Raw genomic sequence first — 24,353 nt, 5'->3', positions numbered from 1 at the left:
AACTAGGAGAATTGAAGGAAGAAATAGACAATAAAACCATACTAGTGGGAGACTTAAACCAACCATTATCAAATTTAGATAAATCAAATCAAAAAATAAATAAGAAAGAGGTAAAAGAAGTGAATGGAATCTTAGAAAAATTAGAATTAATAGACATATGGAGAAAAATAAATAGGGATAAAAAGGAATACACCTTCTTCTCAGCACCACATGGCACATTCACAAAAATTAACCATACATTAGGTCACAGAAACATAGCACACAAATGCAAAAAAGCAGAAATAATGAATGCAGCCTTCTCAGATCACAAGGCAATAAAAATAATGATTAGTAATGGTACATGGAAAGCCAAATCTAAAACCAATTGGAAATTAAACAATATGATACTCCAAAACTGTTAAGTTAAAGAAGAAATCATAGAAACAATTAATAATTTCATCAAGGAAAATGACAATGGCGAAACATCCTTTCAAACCTTTTGGGATGCAGCCAAAGCGGTAATCAGAGGCAAATTCATATCCCTGAAAGCTTATATTAACAAACAAGGGAGAGCAGAGATCAATCAATTGGAAATGCAATTGAAAAAACTCGAAAGCGATCAAATTAAAAACCCCCAGCAGAAAACCAAATTAGAAATCCTAAAAATTAAGGGAGAAATTAATAAAATCGAAAGTGATAGAACTATTGATTTAATAAATAAGACAAGAAGCTGGTACTTTGAAAAAACAAACAAAATAGACAAAGTACTGGTCAATCTAATTAAAAAAAGGAAGGAAGAAAAGCAAATTCACAGCATTAAAGATGAAAAGGGGGACAGCACTCTAATGCAATTACTATCAACAAAGCAATGGGTTCAAATCAAGAATACATCTAATGCCCAGTGGACTTACGCGTCGGCTATGGGGGGTGGGGGGGGAGGAAAAGAAAATGATCTATGTCTTTAACGAATAATGCTTGGAAATGATCAAATAAAATATATTTTAAAAAAAATTTAGAAACTGTTGTTACATATAACAGAAAAACTTAATTTTGAAAAAATCAAATTGATTCTCCAATACTAGTCAAAGATTATGAATAGGGAGTCTCAATGAAGAAACTGTATCTATGTGAAGAAATTGTCCAAATAACTGATAATTATAGAATGAAAATTAAAATAATTTAGATGTTTCACATAAGCCGATAAGATTAGAAATGCTGGAAAAAAGGAAAAGGACCAATATGGGTAATAGAGAAAATGGTCTACTAATATACTATTGTTAGAGCAGTGCTGTACATTGGAGTCAAATTTTAAGAAAGTAAACTAGAAATATGCCAGGAAACTATGCGTATGCCCTTTGACTGAAAAAGTATCATTACTAGATCTATATCCCAAAGAGTTCAAAGAAAAAGAACCAGATATCCTAAGGAATATATTCCAAACATTTTTAATGTGGCAAAGATTGGAATGAATGGATACTAAAGAATAGAAGTTGAGGAGATATTCTCATCAGTTGGGGAATGACTGAACAAGTTCTGATGTTCATGAGTGTGATGAAATATTATTTTGCTATAAGAAATTATGGAAGAGGAACAAAGAACTCCATGGACTGAGAGACACCTCTAGAGTTATGAGGTCCTGGGTTCAAGTGTGGCCTGAAATTCTTCTGGGCTGTGTGACTCTGGGTAAGTCACTTGACCCCAGTTGCCTAGCTTGTAACATTCTTTCTGCCTTGGAATGGATACTTACTACCAGTTTTCAGACAGAAAATCATGGCTTTCTTAAAAATAAATTTTGAGATATTTTCAGAAAAACCTGAGGAGACTTGTGAGTAGCACCAGAAGAACAATGTATACAATAACAACATCATAAAAATGAATAACTTTAAAAGATTTAAGTATTCTGATCACTACCATGACTAATCAGAATACCAGAGAATCATTGATGAAGCATACTTTTGAACAGATTGGTGTTGGATTCAGGGGGCAGAATAGGATATATGTTTATGAAATGGCTAATGAAATAATTTGTTTTATTAGATTATAAGTATTTCTTACAGTTATAGTTTAAGGGGAGGTAGAAAAGATAGCTTTTTTTCCATTGGAAATTTTTTATTTAATTTTATCATGAGTAGATTGAACGAGATAGCCTGGAAGTTCACTTATAGATGTAAGTCTGTCATCTTATGAGTCTAGGACCAGTAGCTAGCTTCAACTTCATAAAAAATGCTGCAAAATTTACCAGCATTCATCAAAAATTCAAATGAATGCTACCTGCAGTGAGAGGAACTGAGGATGAAGTCAGAGAGAATGCTAAAGTGATGGTTTTTCTCTGAGGCACTGAGGAAGAAAGATCATGAATGAAAACTATGGACCAGATAAGCATGTATGATCATAGGGAGGGGCTATAAAATACAAGGGAAACTATTTCTGTTTCACATGGTCACAGGGTGACATGTGGGGATTGAAATATGAGAAAGGAACCAGGATTTTCTGTGTCTTTCTCTCTCTTTGGCCCTCCTATCCCAGCTTCTCTTTCCTAAGATGCTATTGGAACAAGGTCAGGATGCACAAACTGTATCCTCTGTTCAGTGCCAGGATAAGAATACTCACTGTTTGTGAAGCAAGGGAAGCTCATTTGATGTTTATAACCTGTAGGGAGAGAAAACAGCCATGAGAGGAGAGACTATGTTTAGGAGAGAAACAGAAGAAAATAAATCTACCTATGATCCAATAGTTAAGTAGTGCAGTGGACAGAGAACTGGACTTAGAGTCAGAAAGACCTGAGTTCAAAATTAGCCTCAGACATTACTAGTTCTGGTACTCTGGGCAAATCACTTGACTCTGACTGCTTCAAGTTCTTCATCCTAAAAATAGGGGTTATAAGAGCACCTACCTTCAAAGGTTGTTGCGAGGATTGAATGAGATGTTTGCCAAGCACTTGGCATAGGGACTGGTTCAAAGTAAGCATTATATAGATGTTAGTTATTATTTTTAGAGCTGCAAGAGACCTCCTAGATGATTAAATCCAAGTCCAAGAGCTTAGAAAGCTAGGTGTCAGGTTTTAAAAGAGATCAATTCATGGGACACATGTCTGAGGTCCAACCTCTGTTTCCTTGGCCTGTTTTCCTGAGACCCCAGTGTCTCCTTGTCAAACAAATCCACAAATATTCAGTGCTTAAATCTATAGATGCAAAGAGGAAAATGACACAACCCTTGGCCTCAAAGACTACTTTCCATTGAGGGTGACAATGTCCACAGCACACTCATATGTTTGTGCTGCATAAATACGAGGATATGAGATTGCACAGTTAATGGCTGGCCTCTGTGCCTATGTTACCCATAGACTATTGGCTGTCCCCTAGTCCTGGCATCAAATTGGAAGCTGATATTGAATTAGTTCCACTGGACTAAAGTATAGGATGAAAAAATAATACGGATTCTATGTCCCTCCCTTGTGAGTTTTGGTGACTAATGGAATTTGAGTTATACATAGCTCCACCCTGGTTCCCAGCAGCTGGATTTGAACCTGAATCAGCATTGGCAGTGGTCACTGTGTTTAGCATAATGTAAAAATAGACTTGAATCCAGGACTTCATTCCCCAGAAATCCTTGCTCCACTTCCCCAGAATGCCCTCGAATCTCACTGAATTCTCACCTGGGCCGAGAGTGAGATGGGGTATTTAAACCTGGTTGTGAATAGGCTCAGCCTTCTTTTTTACTTCCTTTTCAGAGCACATGCGGCTCTCCACCTAGCAGGCAAGATGTGAGTGGTCGGCTCTCCACCTAGCAGGCAAGATGTGAGTGGTCGTGTATAGGCTCTCTGGGCCTAGACACGTGCTTTTCTTACTTGTGTTTTCTTTATATTTTATTCTTCAATAAACCTCATAAAAATATAATATTCCTTGCAGAGATAAACTAATTTCTATCTTGCTTCAGTCTCCCCAAAATTTTAATCTTTACAGTAGTCCACCTGTCTCTCCAGAGTCATGACCTTAAACTCTTTGGGATATCCCGTGGAATTGTACTAGGAGGCAGAACTGAATTCACTTCAGGTGTTGAGCTGAGCAATGAAATTGCTGAGGATAGGTACTGTTTGTCACCTTGACAGTAAAAGTTCTGGCTGTGATCCCTGTGGGTAAGGGGATTAGAGAGATTTTCTCTGATTCTGTATGTTGGCCGCCATGGGCTGTGATTGTCAAGGGATGCTATTTAATAGAGGTGACTAATCGGGATTTTTCTGCAGAAACAGTGGTTAAGGACACCTTGGGGTCTTCAGAAAAAGAATTGGTCAAGGGGTGACTTGTGCTGCTTTCTGACTCAGTGCTTGGAGCTCGAGTGACAGTGCTCATAGAAGAAAGGATTATGTCTGACTTTGCTGCTAAGAGACAGAGTTGTCTGTTTGTTACTAGTAGCGGTTTCAGCAGATCTCCTGTTCTTTTGCCATGGGTATAACTGGAAGAGGCTACAGGAATAACTGGAATAGGAGTTGGAGGGAAAAGAGTGTCATGTGCCAAGTCGGGCTGAAGTTGTGAGAGACTTGTGACTTCTGAGCCTTAGGGCCATAGAGTGCCCATTCTTCCTTCAGAAAAAGCTGGGGAGCTGCTTCTGGTGGACATAGCTGGTATTTCACTGGTTGATGTCAAGTTTGAGACACACTCTATGATCCTAGTTCTTGTAGTAATTGAGATTTGGATGAAAGCAGTATAAATATCTGGCTCTGGGTTGGACCCTTTCACAGGACTTGCCATGAAGACAGCCAGTCAAGCTCCTCTGAGGGAGACTGTCCAGATGTGAGTGTACTGAGCTATGAAACAGTTAAACTACCAACTCTATGGCCTCCCATTCTGGGGAACTGGGGGACAAGGAGGAAACACCACTGAGCTGTCCATTGTCCCTGGTTCTGAATTCAGTCACTGGTGCAACAGAGGGAGGACCCCTCTTAGGAAGTGGGGACTCAGTGGGTTCCTTTGAAAAAGGTACAATTGGGCTAATCTGAGCTCCAATCATGGCAGTGTTCATCATACTCCTAACAAAGGGTGAAGGGACAGTCCTGGACTACTTGGTTCCTTTGTTTAGGCTAGGCAAAGAAGTGGAGCCCCTGTCTGACTGTGGGGCTGTGGAATACATGCATTCTGAGTGATTCCAGGAGCATCTGTGTTCTCTGAAAAAAAGGCTGAACACTGTTTCTACCATCACTTGGTCCTTCTGTAGACAGAAATGAGCTTGTTTCTCCACCAGCAGATGTTGAGATAAGCCTGACTCTGTTACTGTCTGGGCATCCTGCTTCTCTGGACCAAGGTCCATCCTCAGACTCAGTTTCCTTTACATTGAAATAAGACATTAGCACAAGATAAATCCAAGGCCCTTTCAAGTTCTAGATAACTGATCCTATGAGGGTAACCAGAATGAAAAAACATCTCAACACCATATCCACTAAGTATCTGTTGAAGTAACTGTGGAACTTTAACTCAGAGAAGTAATGGCTCAAAGGGAACATGATGGTTGTTTTCTAAGTATTTGAATGGTTTTCCTTTGGAAGTGTTTTCTTGGAAACACTATTTTGGTTTGTTACCCAGAGGAAGAACAAAAGCAATAGATGCAAAAGAACAAAGAGAAATTAAGGTTGAGTGTCAGGAAATCACTTTCTACCACTGAGCACTGCCCCAAAATGAGAGGCTGCCCCAGAAAGTAGTGGGTTCTCCTCTATGTAAAATCTTACTGAAAAAGTTAGAAATGCTGCACTGGGGATGCTTGTTGGCTACTCTGGAGTGGGGATTCTGCAGTTATGGGTGGGACTCAGTCCAGTCTCTTTCTCAAGTATAACCTGCTTTTCATTCAATAATCCTTGGGGACTTGAAAGCTATGGCCAAACCAATTCTCAAGAAGCCTGTTCCTCTGAGATTCTAAAGATGAACCAGTGAATTACTGCCACAAAGCAGAAAATGAAACCTCAGGAATGGTAAACCCTCGGCAGAGGAGGGATAGAGGAGTTCTCTAATGCAACATGGACAGTAGACTCAGGGGCTAGAAGTCCATTTGTCTAGGCTGGGACAGACTCTACCCAAAACTCCTGATGGTGGCTTGCTAGGTCCCATAGAAAAACAGGCCATTATCTTTGGCAGGTGGCTACCTGCCTCCAATTCTGATTAGAAATTTACCAATCATAGAAAAGTTTCTGAAGGGATCCATGTTTTATTTTTACCAATATCCTTGTTTCATCCCAAATGAAGTCTAAAGAAGGCACAGATGAGAACAGGGAATGCAATAGATGGTCAGGCTTAATTAAGGGCTCTTATCCTGGCCTACATTGGTTGGTCAAACCGAAAATATTTCTCCCAGGGGAAAGAGGAAGCCCTATATAATATGCCTAGGAAGAGAGATCAAAAGAGCATTATTGCCACAAAGGCTTGAAGCCAAGTGCCCTTCACAAAGGTATCTTCACTGCAGTCTCTGGAGGTGATTTCACTGGGTTTTCTGCAAAGAGTAGGAAGGAATCACTCTCCAGGAGAGGAAGCAAAGAGGAGGCATTGTAAACTTTAAAATTTCTTAGACTTATAAATGTTGGAAATTTCACCATTGGGAAATTTCATACTTGGAAAATTTCATACTGATAGTGGGAACTCTATTGGAATGTGAACCCCATTGGCAAGGGAGGTTCCTCCTCCTCCCTTCTTACAATTACTTTAGGACAGAAACATTTTTCTGAACAATGGAAAAGGCTGCAGCATAGATCAAAATTTAATTATTCCAATCTCCACCCTACTCAGGGTAACAGGATTTAGGAAGGGCTGCAGCAAAGGATCAAGATTTAATTATTTGAGAATATGACCTTCAACAGACATGTGCAAAGCCACAGACCTCTGGGCTGTCCTGGGATAAGGTAGAGCCACCATTGGCACAGGGAAGACATGGACAGTGATTGGTAAATGTGAGAACTAAGGGGAGGGAACTTGGATGGTTTCCTTAAAGATAGCGGGGTCTGAGGACTAGGGGTGGTTGGTTGGAGAGGTTGTGCTCCGAGAAGCTTGCTCTGAAGGAAGCTGGAGGTGGAGGCCCCTGAGACTGTTTCTCCATTTTGGTCACGTGAGTGATATGGACTGATCTCTTTTCTTTGCCTCAGCTATCTAAGGGCTTGGGCCTTTTGGCCCAGCCTAAACAGAAGGGGTATTTAAGCCCTATTCCCTTCACTCCCCTTTCTCTCTCCCTCTCTCTCTCTATCTCTAATACCTTTCTTCCTCCTGTTTGTAATTAAACTCCATAAAAGGTTGACTGCTGACTTGAGTTTTCATTTAGGAATTACATAGCTGAATTCTTTGGTGACCTTAATTTAATATATATCAGTCTTTTAAAGTGATTTCCTTGTCACATTTGTGGCTGACCACACGGGAGTCTAAAGAATTCTCTCAATAAACTTCTGAAATTCCTTGCCTTTTTACTCTACCGTCTCACCACTTAGTCCCTTTTAACAAAAAACTTGGCTTAAAGACACAGCTACTAGAACACATGAGTATAAAAAACTTTTTCTCTCCTCTCTTTTCTCCTTAAGTTAAATTGGAATCAGCAGTTTTTCTTTTTCTTCCCTTTAATCTTAAGGGACAGCTGGGTGGCTCAGTGGATTGAGAGCCAGGCCTAGAGACAGAAGGTCCTGGGTTCAACAACAAGATTACAACAAGCCATACTTTATATGTGCATGAGCGAAGAGGACTAGCCTCTGGTGTGTTAACCCAGACTTTGGGACCTTCTCAGGACCCAATTGTTTATTATTCTGCCCAACTAGACCAAGTAGCAGCAGGAGCACCACCATGCCTTAGAGGAGTCGCTGCTACAGCCTTACTAGTAACAAAATCCGTTGATTTAGCATTGGGATGTCCATTAACAATAATGTGCCCACATGAGATAGAAGCATTATTGATAAAACATAGAACACAGGCATTCTCGGATCAGAGAATTACAAGGTATGAAATAACCTCATTAAATAGTGAAAATATTACCTTGAAACGCTGTTCAACTCTTAACCCTGCCACCTTGCTTCCAGATTTACCCACTTCTGGAGAACCATTACATAACTGTGAAACATTAGTGTCCATGGCAGAAAAGCCTTGAGATAATCTCTTGGATACTCCCTTAGACAATGCAGATCTGATTTTATTTACCAATGGTTCCTCTTTTATGAGGGATGGCATACGTTACACTGGAGCTGCCTTAGTCTCAGAATTTGCCACTGAATGGTCAGCTTCACTACCTTCTAACTTTAACGCTCAAGGAGCAGAACTCATAGCTCTAAAACAAGCTTGTATAATTGCCAAGGATAAAAAGGCAACAATTTATACGGATTCTAGGTATGCTTTTGGCATTTGTCACTCAGTCGGGATGCCATGGCTCCAAAGAGGATTTTTAACCTCAGCTGGAAAATCCATAGCTAATGCAGTAATTATTAATGAAGTTCTTTCTGCTCTCAAACTGCCTAAAGACCTAGCTGTAGTTCATTGCTCTTCCCATACAGGTGGCTCTGACCCTGTCTCTAGAGGAAATGACCGAGCAGATGCCGCTGCAAAACTAGCAGCCATAGAAGGACCTGGATTAATTTTAACATTAACAACCACTGATAATTTAAATTTATCACTTTCCTATAATGAAAAGGAAGTGGAAAAATAGAAACAAAAATTTAAAGCAAAACAGTTTAATGGAGTATGGGTGTCATCTGAAGGAAAACCCCTGCTCCCTAGAAGTTTCTATAACCAAATTTGCCAATCTATTCATAAAAATGGTCATTATGGCACCCAGGGCATCGTGAACTCTGTCAAGAGAGTATGGATAGCCCCTGGTATAACTACTATAGCCTCTAAAGTATGTTCAGCCTGCCCTATCTGCCATGCATATAACCAACATGCATATTGTGGAAAAGCCTTTGGGGGATGTCCTCTGGCTTACACACCTTTTGAACATCTACAGATAGATTTCATAACGATGCCAAAGGCTGGACATTATAAATTTTGTCTAGTAATTGTAGATCAACTAACCAGATGGCCGGAAGCATTTCCTACAACTCAAGCCACAGCAGATTTTGTTGCAAAGATACTTTTAAAAGAAATCATTCCTCATTTTGGCCTGCCAGCACATATTGACTCCAATAGAGGGAGTCATTTTACCAATTCTGTCTTAAACCAAATATATTCTTGCTTGGGGATAACTCTAAAATGCCATGTTCCATATCACCCCCAGAGCTCAGGCCAAGTGGAGAGGATGAATAAAGAACTTAAGACTATGATTGGCAAATTATACACTGAGACCCATTTAAAATGGCCTGAAATTCTCCCTCTGGCCCTATTTTATCTTAGAAGCAGGCCTAGAGGAGACTTACATAATTCACCATTTGAGATGCTTTTTGGACATCCACCTATACAGGCTAAGCCTTTCTCCCTGGCTTATACATCGCTATTAGGGAGAGATATTACTATTGCTTCCTATATACAGGAGTTACAGAACAAACTACGTGAACTTCATGAATCCGGAGTTGCAGAACAAGCTGGACCATTAGGCTTTTCTCTGCATGACCTGAACCCAGGAGATAAAGTTTATATCAAGAATTTCAAGCCAACTGGAGCAACTCAACCTTCATGGGAAGGACCATTCCAAATATTATTAACTACTCCAACATCTATAAAGATTGGAGAAAGGGACTCTTGGATTCACGGCTCACATGTGAAGAAAGCATCTTCTGCTGAGACTGATTGACTCTATCCTATTATATGAATGGTGACTCTACCTTATCATATGAATTAGAGATAATAATCCATAGACAAATGGATGCTGTTTTTTCAAGAATATATTGAATTACTGATTTTTTTCTTATTATTCTTATTTCTTTTCTTTTTTGATCAGAATATTTGATTTTTTTCTCATTATTTGTACTGAAGGTACACATAATTAATATTAATATTATTTTTTTCCTGCAGTAATACAAGTTAATATATATATACTCTTGCTATAATATCAATATATGCCTCAAAGCTTTAAACTATGGGAACCTGCCATTTATTGATAAAATATTATAGGACTGTGATTAATGTTTGTTTCTGATTCCAGGAAAAGGGATAAAAATAAGGAGTAGAGACTAAACCTGAGTAGTGCCAGAAATATTTTTTTAATATATTTTATTTGATCATTTCCAAGCATTATTCGTTAAAGACATAGATCATTTTCTTTTCCTCCTCCCCACCCCCCATAGCCGACGCGTGAGTCCACTGGGCATTAGATGTTTTCTTGATTTGAACCCATTGCTTTGTTGATAGTATTTGCATTAGAGTGTTCATTTAGAGTCTATCCTCTGTCATGTCCCCTCAACCTCTGTATTCAGGCAGTTGCTTTTTCTCGGTGTTTCCACTCCCATAGTTTATCCTCAGAGTTGTTTTGATTTGCATCTCTCTGATTATTAGAGATGTAGAACACTTCTTCATGTGCTTGTTGATAGTTTTGATTTCTTTATCTGAGAACTGCCTATCCATTTCCCTTGCCCATTTATCAATTGGAGAATGGCTTGATTTTTTGTACAATTGATTTAGCTCATTATAAATATGAGTAATTAAACCTTTGTCAGAGGTTTCTATGAAGATTTTTTCCCAATTTGTTGTTTACCTTCTGATTTTAGTTACATTGGTTTTGTTTGTACAAAAGCTTTTTAGTTTGATGTAGTCAAAATTATTTATTTTACATTTTGTGATTCTTTCTATATCTTGCTTGGTTTTAAAGCCTTTCCCCTCCCAAAGGTCTGACATGTATACTATTCTGTGTTTACCCAATTTACTTATGGTTTCCTTCTTTATGTTTAAGTCACTCACCCATTTTGAATTTATCTTGGTGTAGGGTGTGAGGTGTTGATCTATTCCTAGTCTCTCCCACACTGTCTTCCAATTTTCCCAGCAGTTTTTATCGAATAGTGGATTTTTGTCCCAAAAGCTGGGATCTTTGGGTTTATCGTATACTGTCTTGCTGAGGTCACTTTCCCCCAGTCTATTCCACTGATCTTCCTTTCTGTTTCTTAGCCAGTACCAAATTTACATCTAATTATATATATTAATATGTGGGGAAAATGTTTTGTGTAACTCTCATAAATTGTATCATCATGAAGTACTCAAACAATTACAAAGCTTGACTATCATGCAGGCTTCCTATATCCCTGAGGGAAAAAAAAATCAGACGAGTGAATGACATTTCCCCATCAAAATAGAATTCTAATTCTTTTCTTCTTATATTTTGGAAACTTCCTGTAGTCTTGGCTACAAATGTCTAAGTGAAATATTACTGAAATCCTGTCCTACATACTTGTGGGATAGAAATTACTTTAAACTGGATCTATACAAGGCCCATTTTGAATTTTTCTTATGTTTTTGATTATTTTTCTATTCTTTTGATAATTGACACAAACAAGCCCATAACTGAAAATTGCATTCTGAGCTAAACTTGATGTATTTATTAATACTTACTTCAGGGGGGATTGTATTTTAATTTAAAATCTAAGAATATTTTTTTGAATTTTTTTTGTTTGTTTGAGATTGTATTTTTATAAAAATCCAAGAATTTTGTTTAAGATTTTACTGTTATAAAAAATTCAAAGATTTTAATTCTGTTTGAGAAAAGATCTTCAAGAAAGAAGCTTGAAACTTTTATATCCAGAGAATGAACTGTTGCAGAAAGATGCTGAAAACCTACACTTCATCAAGAAGATCAAGAATGAACTTTGGATATGATTTGATTGGACTGAACTTTTGATTGAACATTTATTGTAATTGTACACATTTATGCCAAAGGGGACTGCCCCTAATTTGGCTTTCTGACAATAGGCCTAGCAAAACATTGGTTTTGCTTTCTTTTCTTTTCTATTTCCTCTCTCACTATTCTAATTTGTTTTAGAAAATTGAATATTGTGTATATCTTTAGTTAGAAGTGAATTTAGAACTACAAAATGATTATGTTAAATGATCAATGGGGAGACTAGTCCCCAATAATCATCAGGGGCTTTGTAAACCTTAAAATTTCTTAGACTTATAAATGTTGGAAATTTCACCATTGGGAAATTTCATACTTGGAAAATTTCATACTGATAGTGGGAACTCTATTGGAATGTGAACCCCATTGGCAAGGGAGGTTCCTCCTCCTCCCTTCTTAAGATTACTTTAGGACAGGAACCTTTTGCTGAACAATGGAAAGGGCTGCAGCATAGATCAAAATTTAATTATTTCAATCTCCACCCTACTCAGGGTAACAGGATTTAGGAAGGGCTGCAGCAAAGGATCAAGATTTAATTATTTGAGAATATGACCTTCAACAGACATGTGCAAAGCCACAGACCTCTGGGCTGTCCTGGGATAAGGTAGAGCCTCCATTGGCACAGGGAAGACATGGACAGTGATTGGTAAATGTGAGAACTGAGGGGAGGGAACTTGGATGGTTTCCTTAAAGATAGCGGGGTCTGAGGACTAGGGGTGGTTGGTTGGAGAGGTTGTGCTCCGAGAAGCTTGCTCTGAAGGAAGCTGGAGGTGGAGGCCCCTGAGACTGTTTCTCCATTTTGGTCACGTGAGTGATATGGACTGATCTCTTTTCTTTGCCTCAGCTATCTAAGGGCTTGGGCCTTTTGGCCCAGCCTAAACAGAAGGGGTATTTAAGCCCTATTCCCTTCACTCCCCTTTCTCTCTCCCTCTCTCTCTCTATCTCTAATACCTTTCTTCCTCCTGTTTGTAATTAAACTCCATAAAAGGTTGACTGCTGACTTGAGTTTTCATTTAGGAATTACATAGCTGAATTCCTTGGTGAACTTAAATTAATATATATCAGTCTTTTAAAGTGATTTCCTTGTCACAGCATCTACTAACCTGTATAGTTAAGGGCATGTTTTTAACCCTTACATTCTTCTGCCTTGGAAACAATACATACTATATATACAAAATAGTGGTAAGGACTTGGCGATGAGGGTTAAATGCCTTGTACAGGGTCACACAGTCAGGAGACATCTGAGGCCAGATTAGAACTGAGGGTGGCTGAGTGCTAGAAAGCTGTTTGTCAGTTGCTACAGGACCTTCTGCTGCTCTTGGGTTTAGCATTTGTGTGGTGCACACCACATCAGCTACTTTGTCTGCAGGAAGGAATGAGGGAGGGGTCCAGGGATCTCTCATGATTAACTCATAGTGTGCAAGGTAGCAAATGCATGGTACTCACTTCACAGCCTAAGATTGTATGCATTCTGTTATTAATATTTACTCTGACTCCAGGGAAAATCCAATTACAAAACTATATCTCAGATTTGGATATCCCAGGACCAATAGGACTATTCCGTTTTCACCAACAAGCAGTGGAGCCACACAGACCACTTAGGCAGGCTACCCTCCTATATAGTGATCTGAGGGAGACAAGACTGATTTAAGAGACATAACTTGGAAATCCAAGCTCCAAAGTAGCCCAAAATAGGCACCCAGAGAGGAAAAAGCCAGGGGAGAGATTTCACCCAGGAGACAACATGGTAAAATGGAAGGAGCTCAAGAAATAGAAGGCACTGTATACCTGGGTTCAATTCCTAACTTGGATACTTACTCCTGCTGTGACTTTGGGCAAACCTCATCGGTAAAATGGGGTCTTTGTACTAAATAAACTTGATGTTCCCCTCCAGACTTATATATTTTCTAACCCTCTGATGTTCTGCAATGTATTATCTCCTGAAGGGCATTACAGAGGAAATATATATTATAATTATATTATATAGTAATATAATATATATAAAAATTATATATATATATAAATAATATAGAGCTAATAATAATGTTTCAATAACACTGTATGACAACCACTGTGCTTTTAAAAACTACTATTATTTGATTATTTCATCTTAAATTCACCATATTATAGATGAGGAAACTGAGGCAGGCAGCAATTAAGGACCATTGATTTGATCAGGGTCATGCAGCTCTAATAAGAGTTTGAGGCTGAATGGAATACATTGCCTATTATAAGTAAATTTGTTTGTGCTCAAACTGATGCCAATAAACAGGTGGTATTCTGGTTGAAAACTCAAGTTATTATCCCAGGGGAAAATATAGAAAAGATATTCAATATTGATGTAATGGAAAAGAAATGGATACTCAAGGAATAGCAGGTAGATCCAACACACGAGTTGGAGAAGTAATCATCTATTCTGATGATCAAAAAACCCTTAGTGATAGATGAGCTTCGATGTTTAATTCAAATATTAAGAGTCTTACTACAAAGCCTATACAGAGCATATACTGAAGAAGGCTTCTGAAAAAAACAAACTGTTTGTAATCTTCTTCCAGTGAACTCTGGTCCCTGTGATTAAAACTTTTAACAACCTTCTTCTTCTACCTATTTCATTCTAACATTTTGAAAAATAAAGAGACTTCAGACCACAAATTTTTCCTCCTACTATCTTCATTCAACTGTATCAACCACGTAATTAATATGAGATGAAGGAAAAGCAGTACAAATAATGGTGAAATGGAAAGCCCTTAAAAGAGGAAGGATGACCTGGGAGGAAAGAATTTCTGTCAAACAGAGAAGGCAAAAAGGAGGCTTCTACTGACCTGAAGTATTGTTGGCAGTCATTGTGGACACCGAGGAGTCATCTGATGGGGCGATGGTACCATCAGGCAAAGATGTGTCAAATTTTTTTCTTCCAGAAGCTAGTCTTCTGTTTAACTCTATGGGAAAAGGAAGTCAGTCAGAAAGTCAATCAAATAACACTTATTAACATTTATTGACTTGAGTACCATCATGAGGAAGGCAAAGTACAAAAATTGTTTAGAAAGATTCAACATTCAAAATATACTGCCTGTGTCTTCTCTCTCTCTCTCCTTTACTTCCTTGTATTGGCCCCACAGGTCCCTCTTTCTCAAAGTCCATTGAATCACTTAAATCAATTGCCCAAAATAATGACAGTCAATTTGAGCCAATAGGAAGGTAGGAGTGGAGAAGGAGAAAAGATAAGACAAAAAAAGTAAGGAGGGGAAGAAGTTATTTTGAGTGCCAAATGACTCCCTTCCAGACAGTCTGAAAGGGAACTGGAGTGACCATGACAGAATATCGTAAAACCCCTGAAGTCAGGTCCACCAATACAGATTGTGAAAGGAGAGAGTCAGGAGTGATTCCCATGGACTAACAAGATCCCCAGCAGGAGTTGATGCTTTCTTGTGAATCCACTGGAGGTGGTGGGAACAAGACCTGTCTGCAATGTGCTCTTACTCCCTCCTGGGCTGCAAAGACCACTTCCTCAAATCCTCTTCCTTTGAATGACTCCCCTTGGCAGACTAGTACATGTCATCTACTGACAAATGTTCACTCTCCTCAAATAGCCTCCTAGAGAAGCAGCCGGCAAACTCTCGCTTCTCCTACATCTTCCAAAGGATAAAAAGGGCCATCTACTTTCAATCAAGAAAAATAGATACTTAGGAGAAAGCTCCAAAGAGAGAAACTGAGGAAGAAAGAACAAAAATGTTCCCAGAAATGGAAATTCAAATGCAAATCACCAAGGACCAAGAATAGCACTTTAATATCCATGAGATGGAGAACTCTCAGAAAGAGGAAACAGAAACTGGGTCCCATGTACATTTGTCCAGCAGAGTCAGCAGACATTGACTCTTACAAACCTGAAGTACTAGCACTGGTAATGGGCACCAGGGACTCACTGGCTGGAGATATGGTATCTTCCTGTAACGTTAGGTCTGCCAGTGGCAGTGTTGAGACCTAGGCTGTTGCTCATACTTTTAAAAAAGAGATTTCAGTCAATCCCTTATTCAGCACATACTTATTGAGAATTACTGTATACCAGGCAGAGCCCATTCAGATAAGGATGTTCTACAGAAGTCCATACAAAAAATCTGAGTATCCTTGATCAATCTATCCCTTTTCTTAACTGCCCCAAGGCACTTACCACAGCCCAATTTTAACTCCTATGTAAAGGCTTTGACCAAAGTGAGGAAAGGAAGGATCATTTGAGGCTCAAGGAAGACAAGATGACATTGAAGAAGAGTAGGAGAAACTAAAGTGACCATTAGAATCCAAAATTCTCCAGGGGAGGCTCTATCAGAGAATGGAATGTCTTCATGTTAAATATATATAGTTTCTTCCAACCTTAAAGCAGAAAGTAATCAACCTCCCCAACTCAAACATGACCCTGATCTTCCAGAGAAGAAACAGAGTTCATGAAGGACCATGAACTGAACCAAAGACTTTACCTGCTTTTTTCTTTTTCCTATGCATATGGGTGCACATTGCACCCATTGTTCAGGGGAGAAAATGAAAAAGGTAAGGGTTGATGGGGACCTTAGTCCAAGGTAGCCCAACTGAGCTGAGTAAATTTTTTTATAGGGGCCTTCATTGTGATGTCAGAATCAACTGCATGTGATGCCTTTGAAATGGGAACATTGCTCATAGAGACTGAGTCAGATGAAAATAGTAAATGTTCAGCTAATGCCTTTCCCTGAAGAAGAGATCTTTTTGTGGAAGCAGTTGAATGGACTAGTTTCAGGATATCTGCTAGTGATAGGTTCCCACCCTGAAGTTGTGGCTTCACTAGGGGTGCCCATGGGGGGAAAGAGAAAAGAGATCCCTTTTGGGCTGATGTCTGAGGAAGGATCAGAGTCTAGCATACCTTTAGACTCAACTGATGTGGAATGATGTGGGAGAAAGTTAGTGTCCATAGACTCTCTTGAAGAAGCTTCAGTAGTTCTGGGGATGGGATGGTCCTTAAAGAAAAGAAATGATTGTTTGGGGGTGTCTCTGGACATTGTATCCCTGTAGCACAATTCATAGTGGGAATTGGTAGACTGAGCAGAGAGCATTGTGAAATGTGAAATGGGGGTAATTTTGAGTGCATTAATTTGAAAAGATTTGGTAGAAATAAAATAAATTCTGTCAAGATTAGAAGGAAAGCAGAAAATTGGGAAGACATTTTTATACACTCAAATGTCAAACATATAGAGATCTTTGTGGTGTTTGTAAGAAAAACAGCCATCCCCAAATTGATAAATGGCCCAAAGTTATAAATAGACAAGTTTTAGATGGAGAAATCAAAGCCATATATAGTTATAGGAAAAAAGTGCTCCAAGTCACTAGTGATTAGAGAAATGCCAACTTCTGAGATATTCTTTCATACACATCAGATTGGCTAAACTGACCAAAGGGCAATTATTGGAGGGGATGTGGAAAAAAAGAACAAATACATTGTTGGTGGAACTGTAAACCAGCCAATCCATCCATTGTGAAGAGTTATTCAGACCTACGCATATAGTCATAAAATTGTATAGACTCAGGAATCCCATAACTGTGTCTGTTTTCCAAGATGATCAGAGGAAAGGGAAAAGAACTCATATGTTCTAAAAGATTTAAAGTAACTCACTTTGTGGGGTCAAAGAATTGGCAACTGAAGGGATGCCCATTAATTGGGAATTGGCTATACCAATTGTGGTACATGATTGTGGTTGAACAGTACTATGCTGTAAGTAGTGATGAACCGGGAAATTTTTAAGGAACTGGGAAAGAACTACACAGGCTAATGAATAGTGAAATGAGTAGAACCAAGAGAACACTATACACAATGACAGAATTAATACTAGAAGAATAAATTGTGAATGTTACCTCCAGCATGTAAACTGAAAGGTAAAAACATTAAAGATTTAAATTGTATAAACATACTGGTCTCCCATATAATACTTTCTTTGATGCAGATAGGGTGGGGAGGAGGAAGGATACTTGTGTTCAGAATTTATTATTTATATGTGAAGAAAAGTAAGTTAAACATAGCAGAGATTTGTAACTTCATTTATGTACAATCTTGTTCATTGTGTATAGATATGTTTGTTTTATTGAGTTTTTTAAACTATTGAATAAAATTTAAAAAAGAAAAGCAATAGGCAAAATATTGCTTCCCCTAATTCTTCCAAAGGAAGTGTCAGAATTCACAATCCCAAAGGAATAGAAATTGGAAAAGGTTTTAAATAGAGAAATTGAGGAAGATAGAATTAAATTTTGTGAGGAATAATGGATTCTAGGGCCCAAGAATTATCCATGAAATCGAGACCTTCCAAAAAGGAAGAAAGAGAAATCAAGCATTCCTGAAGATTTAGCCAGTACAGGGGGGACAGGAGAGACTTTTCCTAACGTGAAACACTGACAGTAGTGGTGGGCACTAGGGCTGGCTGGCTGTTAACTTGGTATGTTCCTGTAAGGTTGAGCTTGTAATGGGGGTGCCAGCACCCAATTTCTCATTGATGCTCGCAAAAAAGGGAATTGTTCAATCTATCCATCAGTATATATTTTCTGATTATTTGCTGTATGCCAGGCAAGGAGTCCCCTCAGATATGAAGCATCATAAAAAGACCTAAGATCTCCCATAGGTTCATGCATAATCTCTGTGTCTTTGGTTATTTTGAAGTAAAGGAAAAAGTGCACAGGACCTCCAACCCATCTGATAAACACATACCCCAGCTTTGCTTCCCAGTTGCAAACATTTCAGCAGATAGCTGACCGTAGGGTGTTTCAGGACTGTTGCAACATTTCAGAGAAATAACTAGCCATAAAGTGCTCTAGGATTTAAACAATTATCCAGACTAAGTAATATTGTGAGGTATATATGTAGGGTCCCAACTCTGGGAGGACAGAACTGCTTTGCTGAGCTGTACCCTAGCATGCTAGTGATAGTGTGCATTGTCTTTGTGTGTTCCTTGAATTGAATTGCATTGTCTTTGTGTGTTCCTTGGGTGGTCTGCAACTTGGACCCTAACATTTGGAGGCTCATCCCAGTGACCCCCTGAGGACCACCGTGACAAGGGAAGCTCTTTTTCCAGGCCCTGTGACAATTCTCAAGAGGTGAGACTGGGGAAGTGTGAATGGTTGTATGAATGTGTATAGGGAGATTTGGACTCTGGTTGGACATAAGGCTTAGTGGACAAGAGATCCCGTACCCCCGGATTGTAGGGGTTGTCCTATGCCAAGCCCCCAGGGAAAAAATCCTAATCCTCTTGTTTCTGAGTGTGTACCACCAAGTATATGAATTTCCCGTTTTTCTGCGAGGAACCACATAGGGAACGGTGGGAAGTGATTGCGGTGAGATGGATGGGGAGAATTGTCCAGTGTCTTGAAATCTCATCCTGAACATAAGTGGGTTTGAGTCCCTCTGCCCTGACATTGTGTCGGGGGCACCAGCGTTCAAGTCTCTGGTGGTCCAGGGTGCAAGTCCCTGAGACTGGGGTTTGAGTCCCCAGCAAGGTAAGTCCCGAAGTGGACGCACTAGGGCACCAATTAAGTGAATGGGCACTGTGCACTGCAGGCACAGGACAAGTAAAAGGAGGGAGTTGAAAGAGAATTCTTCATTGCCTGTTTGTCTCTTTGTCTGTCTTGTTCTCTTTGTTACTGAGCCACAGAAAAATCCTCTGTTTGGCACTCTGCTTAACCTTCTCTGTCTTGTTCTCTTCCTCTTCTTTTTTTACCCTTGATCCTTTCCTCCATCCCAGTCATGGGCCAGGGACAGTCAGTCCCCCTGGACTTGCTTCTGAGCCATTATCTGGACTTCAAAGCCCTTGCCCATAAATTGGGAATGAAGGTAAGGTGGGGAATGTAGTGGCTGTTCCTCCACTTCCCACACCTGCATCTCAATGGGCTAGGTTATGGGGGAGGGGCTGTGCTTGCTCTGGCAGCAAGCTCCTAAGCAGGAGAGAGAATCTGAATAGGAGGGGATTTAAAAGTTCCTTCCTTGAGAAAATCAGCCAGACTCAGGAAACAGCTCACTTCCAGCTCAACTGGCCAGATACTCCAAGAGCATTTTGTTAAGAAATCTCAGTCAAAAAGAGTCAGTTTTTTTTTATAAGATCAGTTCAGAGAGAGAGAGGAAACAAGAAAGTCAGATCAGCCAATCAGATGGCTTAGCTCATCACAGCTTCCCCAAGTATGCTGAAACTGTTTTAATGAATTTTTCTCCCTGCAAATATTTTTTTCTTAAGAATGGATCCTAAAAACGCCTATTTTTTCCTCTCAAAGCATGCTTGTCACACCTTTGTATGTTACTATTTTTCTTTGTCTTTTTCACTGTCTCTTCTCTATGTGAAAAGAAGGGTGGAGTTGCATGCTTGAGCTTTCCACTGTCAAAATTCCTTAGCAGAGGACAAAAGCAAATACCTGTTCAGTTATATTTCCCTCTTTCTTCCCTTGGATGGTCCCCTAAAGGTGCGAAAGAGAGAAATTCTGAGCAGAAAAGGGAGATTTTTTACTCCACAGTTAGCAATTTGCATTTAAAATCAATTCTCAACTTGGGAGGATTGCTAATGATTTTGATATGGTGCAAATTTAGTGTATTGTGGTGTTTGTCAGTACATGTGAAATGTTAGCCAGAATTTTTATTGAGCACAAAAAACTCATGGTTAGAGGGTTGTTTTGTTAGATATTGCAATGCATAATGGTTTCGGTGATTTTTTGAGGATTGTCCAAATGTGATTGCCTGACACAGAGAAGAAATGTTTTATTCTATGAGGACAGAAATTGTATGGCTACTTTATAGATGTAAAAGTCATCCAGAAGAAACTGTTATGTTGTTGAGAACAACTTATTCTAGGATTTAAAATTGGGGATCTTTCAGATCAGTTTTATTTTAATGCTTGTGCTGTAAGAACTAGAAATCATGTAACACAAGAAGTTTTCAAAGTGGGTAATCTGTGCTTAGGATTTCATAATACTAATACTGAGCTAAACAGTATTTTATTTGACTACGGTCATAGGAATTATTTTAAAATGCATAGAAAGGAATTTGTGATCTAGAGATGAACATGTATTCAGCAAAAATTATGTGTGCATTTGTACTGTATTTGTTCCACCTAAAAAGGTTAAGGGCTTATGATATGCAAACTGTATGTCCTTACCAAGACAAATTTAAGCAGCCCTGAAATTGAGAGGGCTTGTCATGAGAATTAAATACAGTCTAGTGCCTTTCCTCTACTTACAATAACAGTACAAAAGAGAAGCCAGAAGAAATAATGAAGTAGTCTCCCAATAAGAGAAGACAATTAAATTGAAGGAGAAAAAGTAGATCTATCCCTTCCTACATTCTTCTCAGGAAACAAACCCATTCCCCTTCCCCCCCACCCCCAGGAGGTCAAGCAGGTTAGGCAGGCCAGGGAATGGACTATAATTAGCCAAAGGATAAGAATTAGGAGGGTCGGGAAACAAAAGGAATTTCAGGAATATCAAAGAGGTCAGGCTGGAATGCCAGGTAACATGCAGCTAACTAGAGGAGAAGTGATTAAGTACATGTGAAAGTAACCAACCCCTGAGGACAAACCTAAGGATTGTCCACTCCTCACTGACCTCTAAGCATAACTACGTCTGTGATAAGGTTTGCTTGCCTGCCAAATAAGAACCTGTATGTGAAAGGAAATAACTTTATGTCTTATAACCTATCTATATAAGTTCATAATTGAATTTTGGGAGTGTCTGGATTCATTTTATGAAGTGCTCCACTTCAATAAGAGTAATGAATAGAGATACTAACTGATACTATGAATTCTGGTATGAAATAGATATAATTGGAATAATATTGATGGAATTTAATTAGGAATACAGCAATATTTTGAGTTAAAAGAAAACTAAATTGAAGGTTCTATTCTACTTTGGACAGGTTTGAGAGAAGTACAGGAAAATGCTTCGCACTTCAGTTTGGTTACACTGAAACATCGCTAAAGGACATAATCACAGTTATTTGGAAGTTGTGGGGTTCAAACTGAAATCTATTGAGAGTGAATCATTATGAAAAGGGGTTCAATGCATTCAAATTTTAAATTATAGTGAGCTCACTGGCAAAGAAGGATGGGACAAGGTAGCTAAGTAATAAAATCTAAATCAAGCCAAACAGCCTTAGGATCAATTGCTCAGAAGCTATTAACCCCTTCCTTGCTCACAGGAAAGAGAAAGAGGTTTTTATAATAGTTCCACACTGATACTTACGGCCTGAAATAGGGACGTCAAAAGGTTGACAATCACTGTGTGTTAGAACTTGAAGATGAGTACATTTTAATTGTACATTTTGGAGGTTTTCAGGTGCTCCAGCAAGTGAATGTTGTCAGCCCTGTCTGACCAAGATGCTTGCTTGAAGCTGTGGGATGTTAATGCAAACATTCCATGTCCAGAGTGATAAAATGAGTTGGGTGATATGTAATTGGTGTTACCTCACACAAGTTTTGGGGATTTATTGGCTGACATCTTGATTACATTTTTGATCTGTATAAAGATATTTGTGGCACATAGTAGCCAAAGAGTGGATAGGAAGTTGAAAATGACATATATATGAAAATACTTGCTCAGAATTTTACAATTCTTATGGGAGTTGCTGCTAAAATATGTATTTTAAGTATTGTTTGGATGTAAACAAAAGCTCATTGTAAACCTGTGCCACAGATTTTGTTCAATACTCAGTGGTTACCTCAGTTTACCAATTTGTACTATGAACTGAAGTTTATAATGGATGAGCACTATGCTACAGACAGTGTTTCCATGATGTAATCCTTTAAATCAGAATTCGTTTGGGGTACTGATTAGAAATTGATGTAATACCACCAATGTTTGTTTGATATGAGTTAGTCAGAGAAGGTGGGATAGTGTGTTGGATTTGAATTTGGAAGGAAGGGACTTTGATCTAAAGTCCATAAAGCTTCCTTAGAGAAATTCCTGACTGATCTTGTCTTAATTTCTTCAGATGGCCTAAGGTCAGGATTGGATCTGGCCCTGACTTGTGTTTACTGTAGAGCTCATGAGTTCAACATTCCTGTTCAGGTTTTGTGACTAAATTGTGATAAATTGATCATTGCCAAAATATACAAGAATAATTGCTATGTAGACTCATAGGCTTCAGGGAATCCTTAGAGAGGGCAAATGGTCAGAAAAGCTTGTTTGAAGGTATGGAAATTTGTTTCTGGACTGCGGATAAGCAGCAATTCTATGAAGCTGTAATGGGGTCAGACTTGTCCTTTCAGGAGAACAGAAGAAGGCTCCTGGGATCCAATGGCAAGTGCTCTAAGGAGAAAGACAGTCCTAGGATGGTTAGAGAAGGCAGCCCAAAGCTCACCTTGGACTGGACTTTCCTGACCATCTAGACTGCCAATTGAGTGAAACAATAATGGCAGTGACAGCCTTGCTTGGTACATGAAGTCACTCACTGTGTCCTTTGTGACATGAGGAGATATTTTCCCTTTTTGGGCCTTCTACCTTTGTGACATTCCCATAATCAGCACATAATACAAATTGGAAAATTAAAGTTTCCATTTCCCCAAACAACCTATTAGGTTAATAATTGAACATTCTCAAATTGATAGGGAACATACTTTGAGAAGTAGGTGAAGTTTATTCATAGATGACTTGTATTTGCAGTCTTAATTTTACCACAGTTGAGGTTTGGATCTTGAGTTTGGAAATATAGCTCAAAGCTTCCTTGAATTTCCCCCGGAATCTGAGGTAAAGGAATACATCTGTAATGTGTTGTTACTCAAGTGTTTATAGAGGTTATAGTTAATGAGTGTTTTGCAAAAGGATATTCTTTTAACAAAGACATCACATACAAGCTCTGCAAACAACTCAGGAATCCCATTTCCTAAAGGGATCTATTCCTGTCAGAAGATGATTTCTGAAAAAGTCTGTTGGCTAAGATCCGCAAAGACAAATGTGTAATCTCTGTTTCTCTCTGGTGTTCTAGTGTTTGCCCAGATTCCCATCTACCTAGGACCCAGGCACTCACTGAGGACATGTCCCTAAGACCCTGTGCCCACAGCCTTTCCTTCTCTGCAATCTTAACCCCTTTTGCTTTAGCCTTTAACTAAGTGGCCATAACTATTTCTTTCCTTAAATTTTGGGTCTTCTTCTATGTTTTAAATCATGCATGCCCAGCCAGCTGGACATATAATTCTCTGATTCAGCTTGGAGAAGCAGCAGCCAAAGTGGGTCCCTCTAACTGTTGGGTCTCTATGTAGCACCCCCAAGGTGGAGAGAACCCCAGGCCTCTAGCCCAAGGTCTCAGTGCCTCTGAGGTATATTCAAGACCTGAGGCCTTAAGGAGATTAGCAACCACTCCATTTTTGTCTACTCCTCTGTGGGGACTGTGGACTTTGTATTTGTAACCCTGTCATCTCCCTAGTTGCTTCTAGGGTAAAATCACTCATGGGAGTCACCCCGATGCCAGATGCCACCCTAACCAAGGCCACCATCCCAGCCTGAAGCTCTGGACATGGCCTACAGTCAATACCTCTCTCTCTCCTAACATAGGCAGGGAATACTCTATGCCCATTCTCAGCTGTGAAGAAGTTACAGAAGACAGAGACCGCCATCCCTTTTCCCTT

The 24,353-nt window shown here is 39.1% G+C and overlaps 1 protein-coding gene across 2 annotated transcripts in view; it reads right to left on the bottom strand.

The window, feature by feature from the left end:
• Positions 1-16,324, bottom strand: part of LOC103100322 (protein kinase C zeta type-like) — a 56,319-nt gene extending 39,995 nt beyond the window's left edge. For both annotated transcript variants that reach the window (XM_056798707.1, XM_056798708.1), the window contains exons 1-3: positions 16,218-16,324; positions 14,568-14,684; positions 2,590-2,628 (exon numbers count right to left, since the gene is read on the bottom strand). In XM_056798707.1, the coding sequence (XP_056654685.1) occupies positions 2,590-2,628; positions 14,568-14,684; positions 16,218-16,263 (202 nt within the window). In that variant the 5' untranslated portion in view covers positions 16,264-16,324. The remainder of the gene's footprint in view (positions 1-2,589; positions 2,629-14,567; positions 14,685-16,217) is intronic.
• Between the last annotated feature and the right edge of the window lie 8,029 nt (positions 16,325-24,353).

Source organism: Monodelphis domestica, chromosome 5, assembly GCF_027887165.1.
Source record: "Monodelphis domestica isolate mMonDom1 chromosome 5, mMonDom1.pri, whole genome shotgun sequence".
NCBI lineage: Eukaryota > Metazoa > Chordata > Mammalia > Didelphimorphia > Didelphidae > Monodelphis > Monodelphis domestica.
Note: the sequence above shows the minus strand (reverse complement) of the source record. Positions and strands in the feature narration are given on the sequence as shown.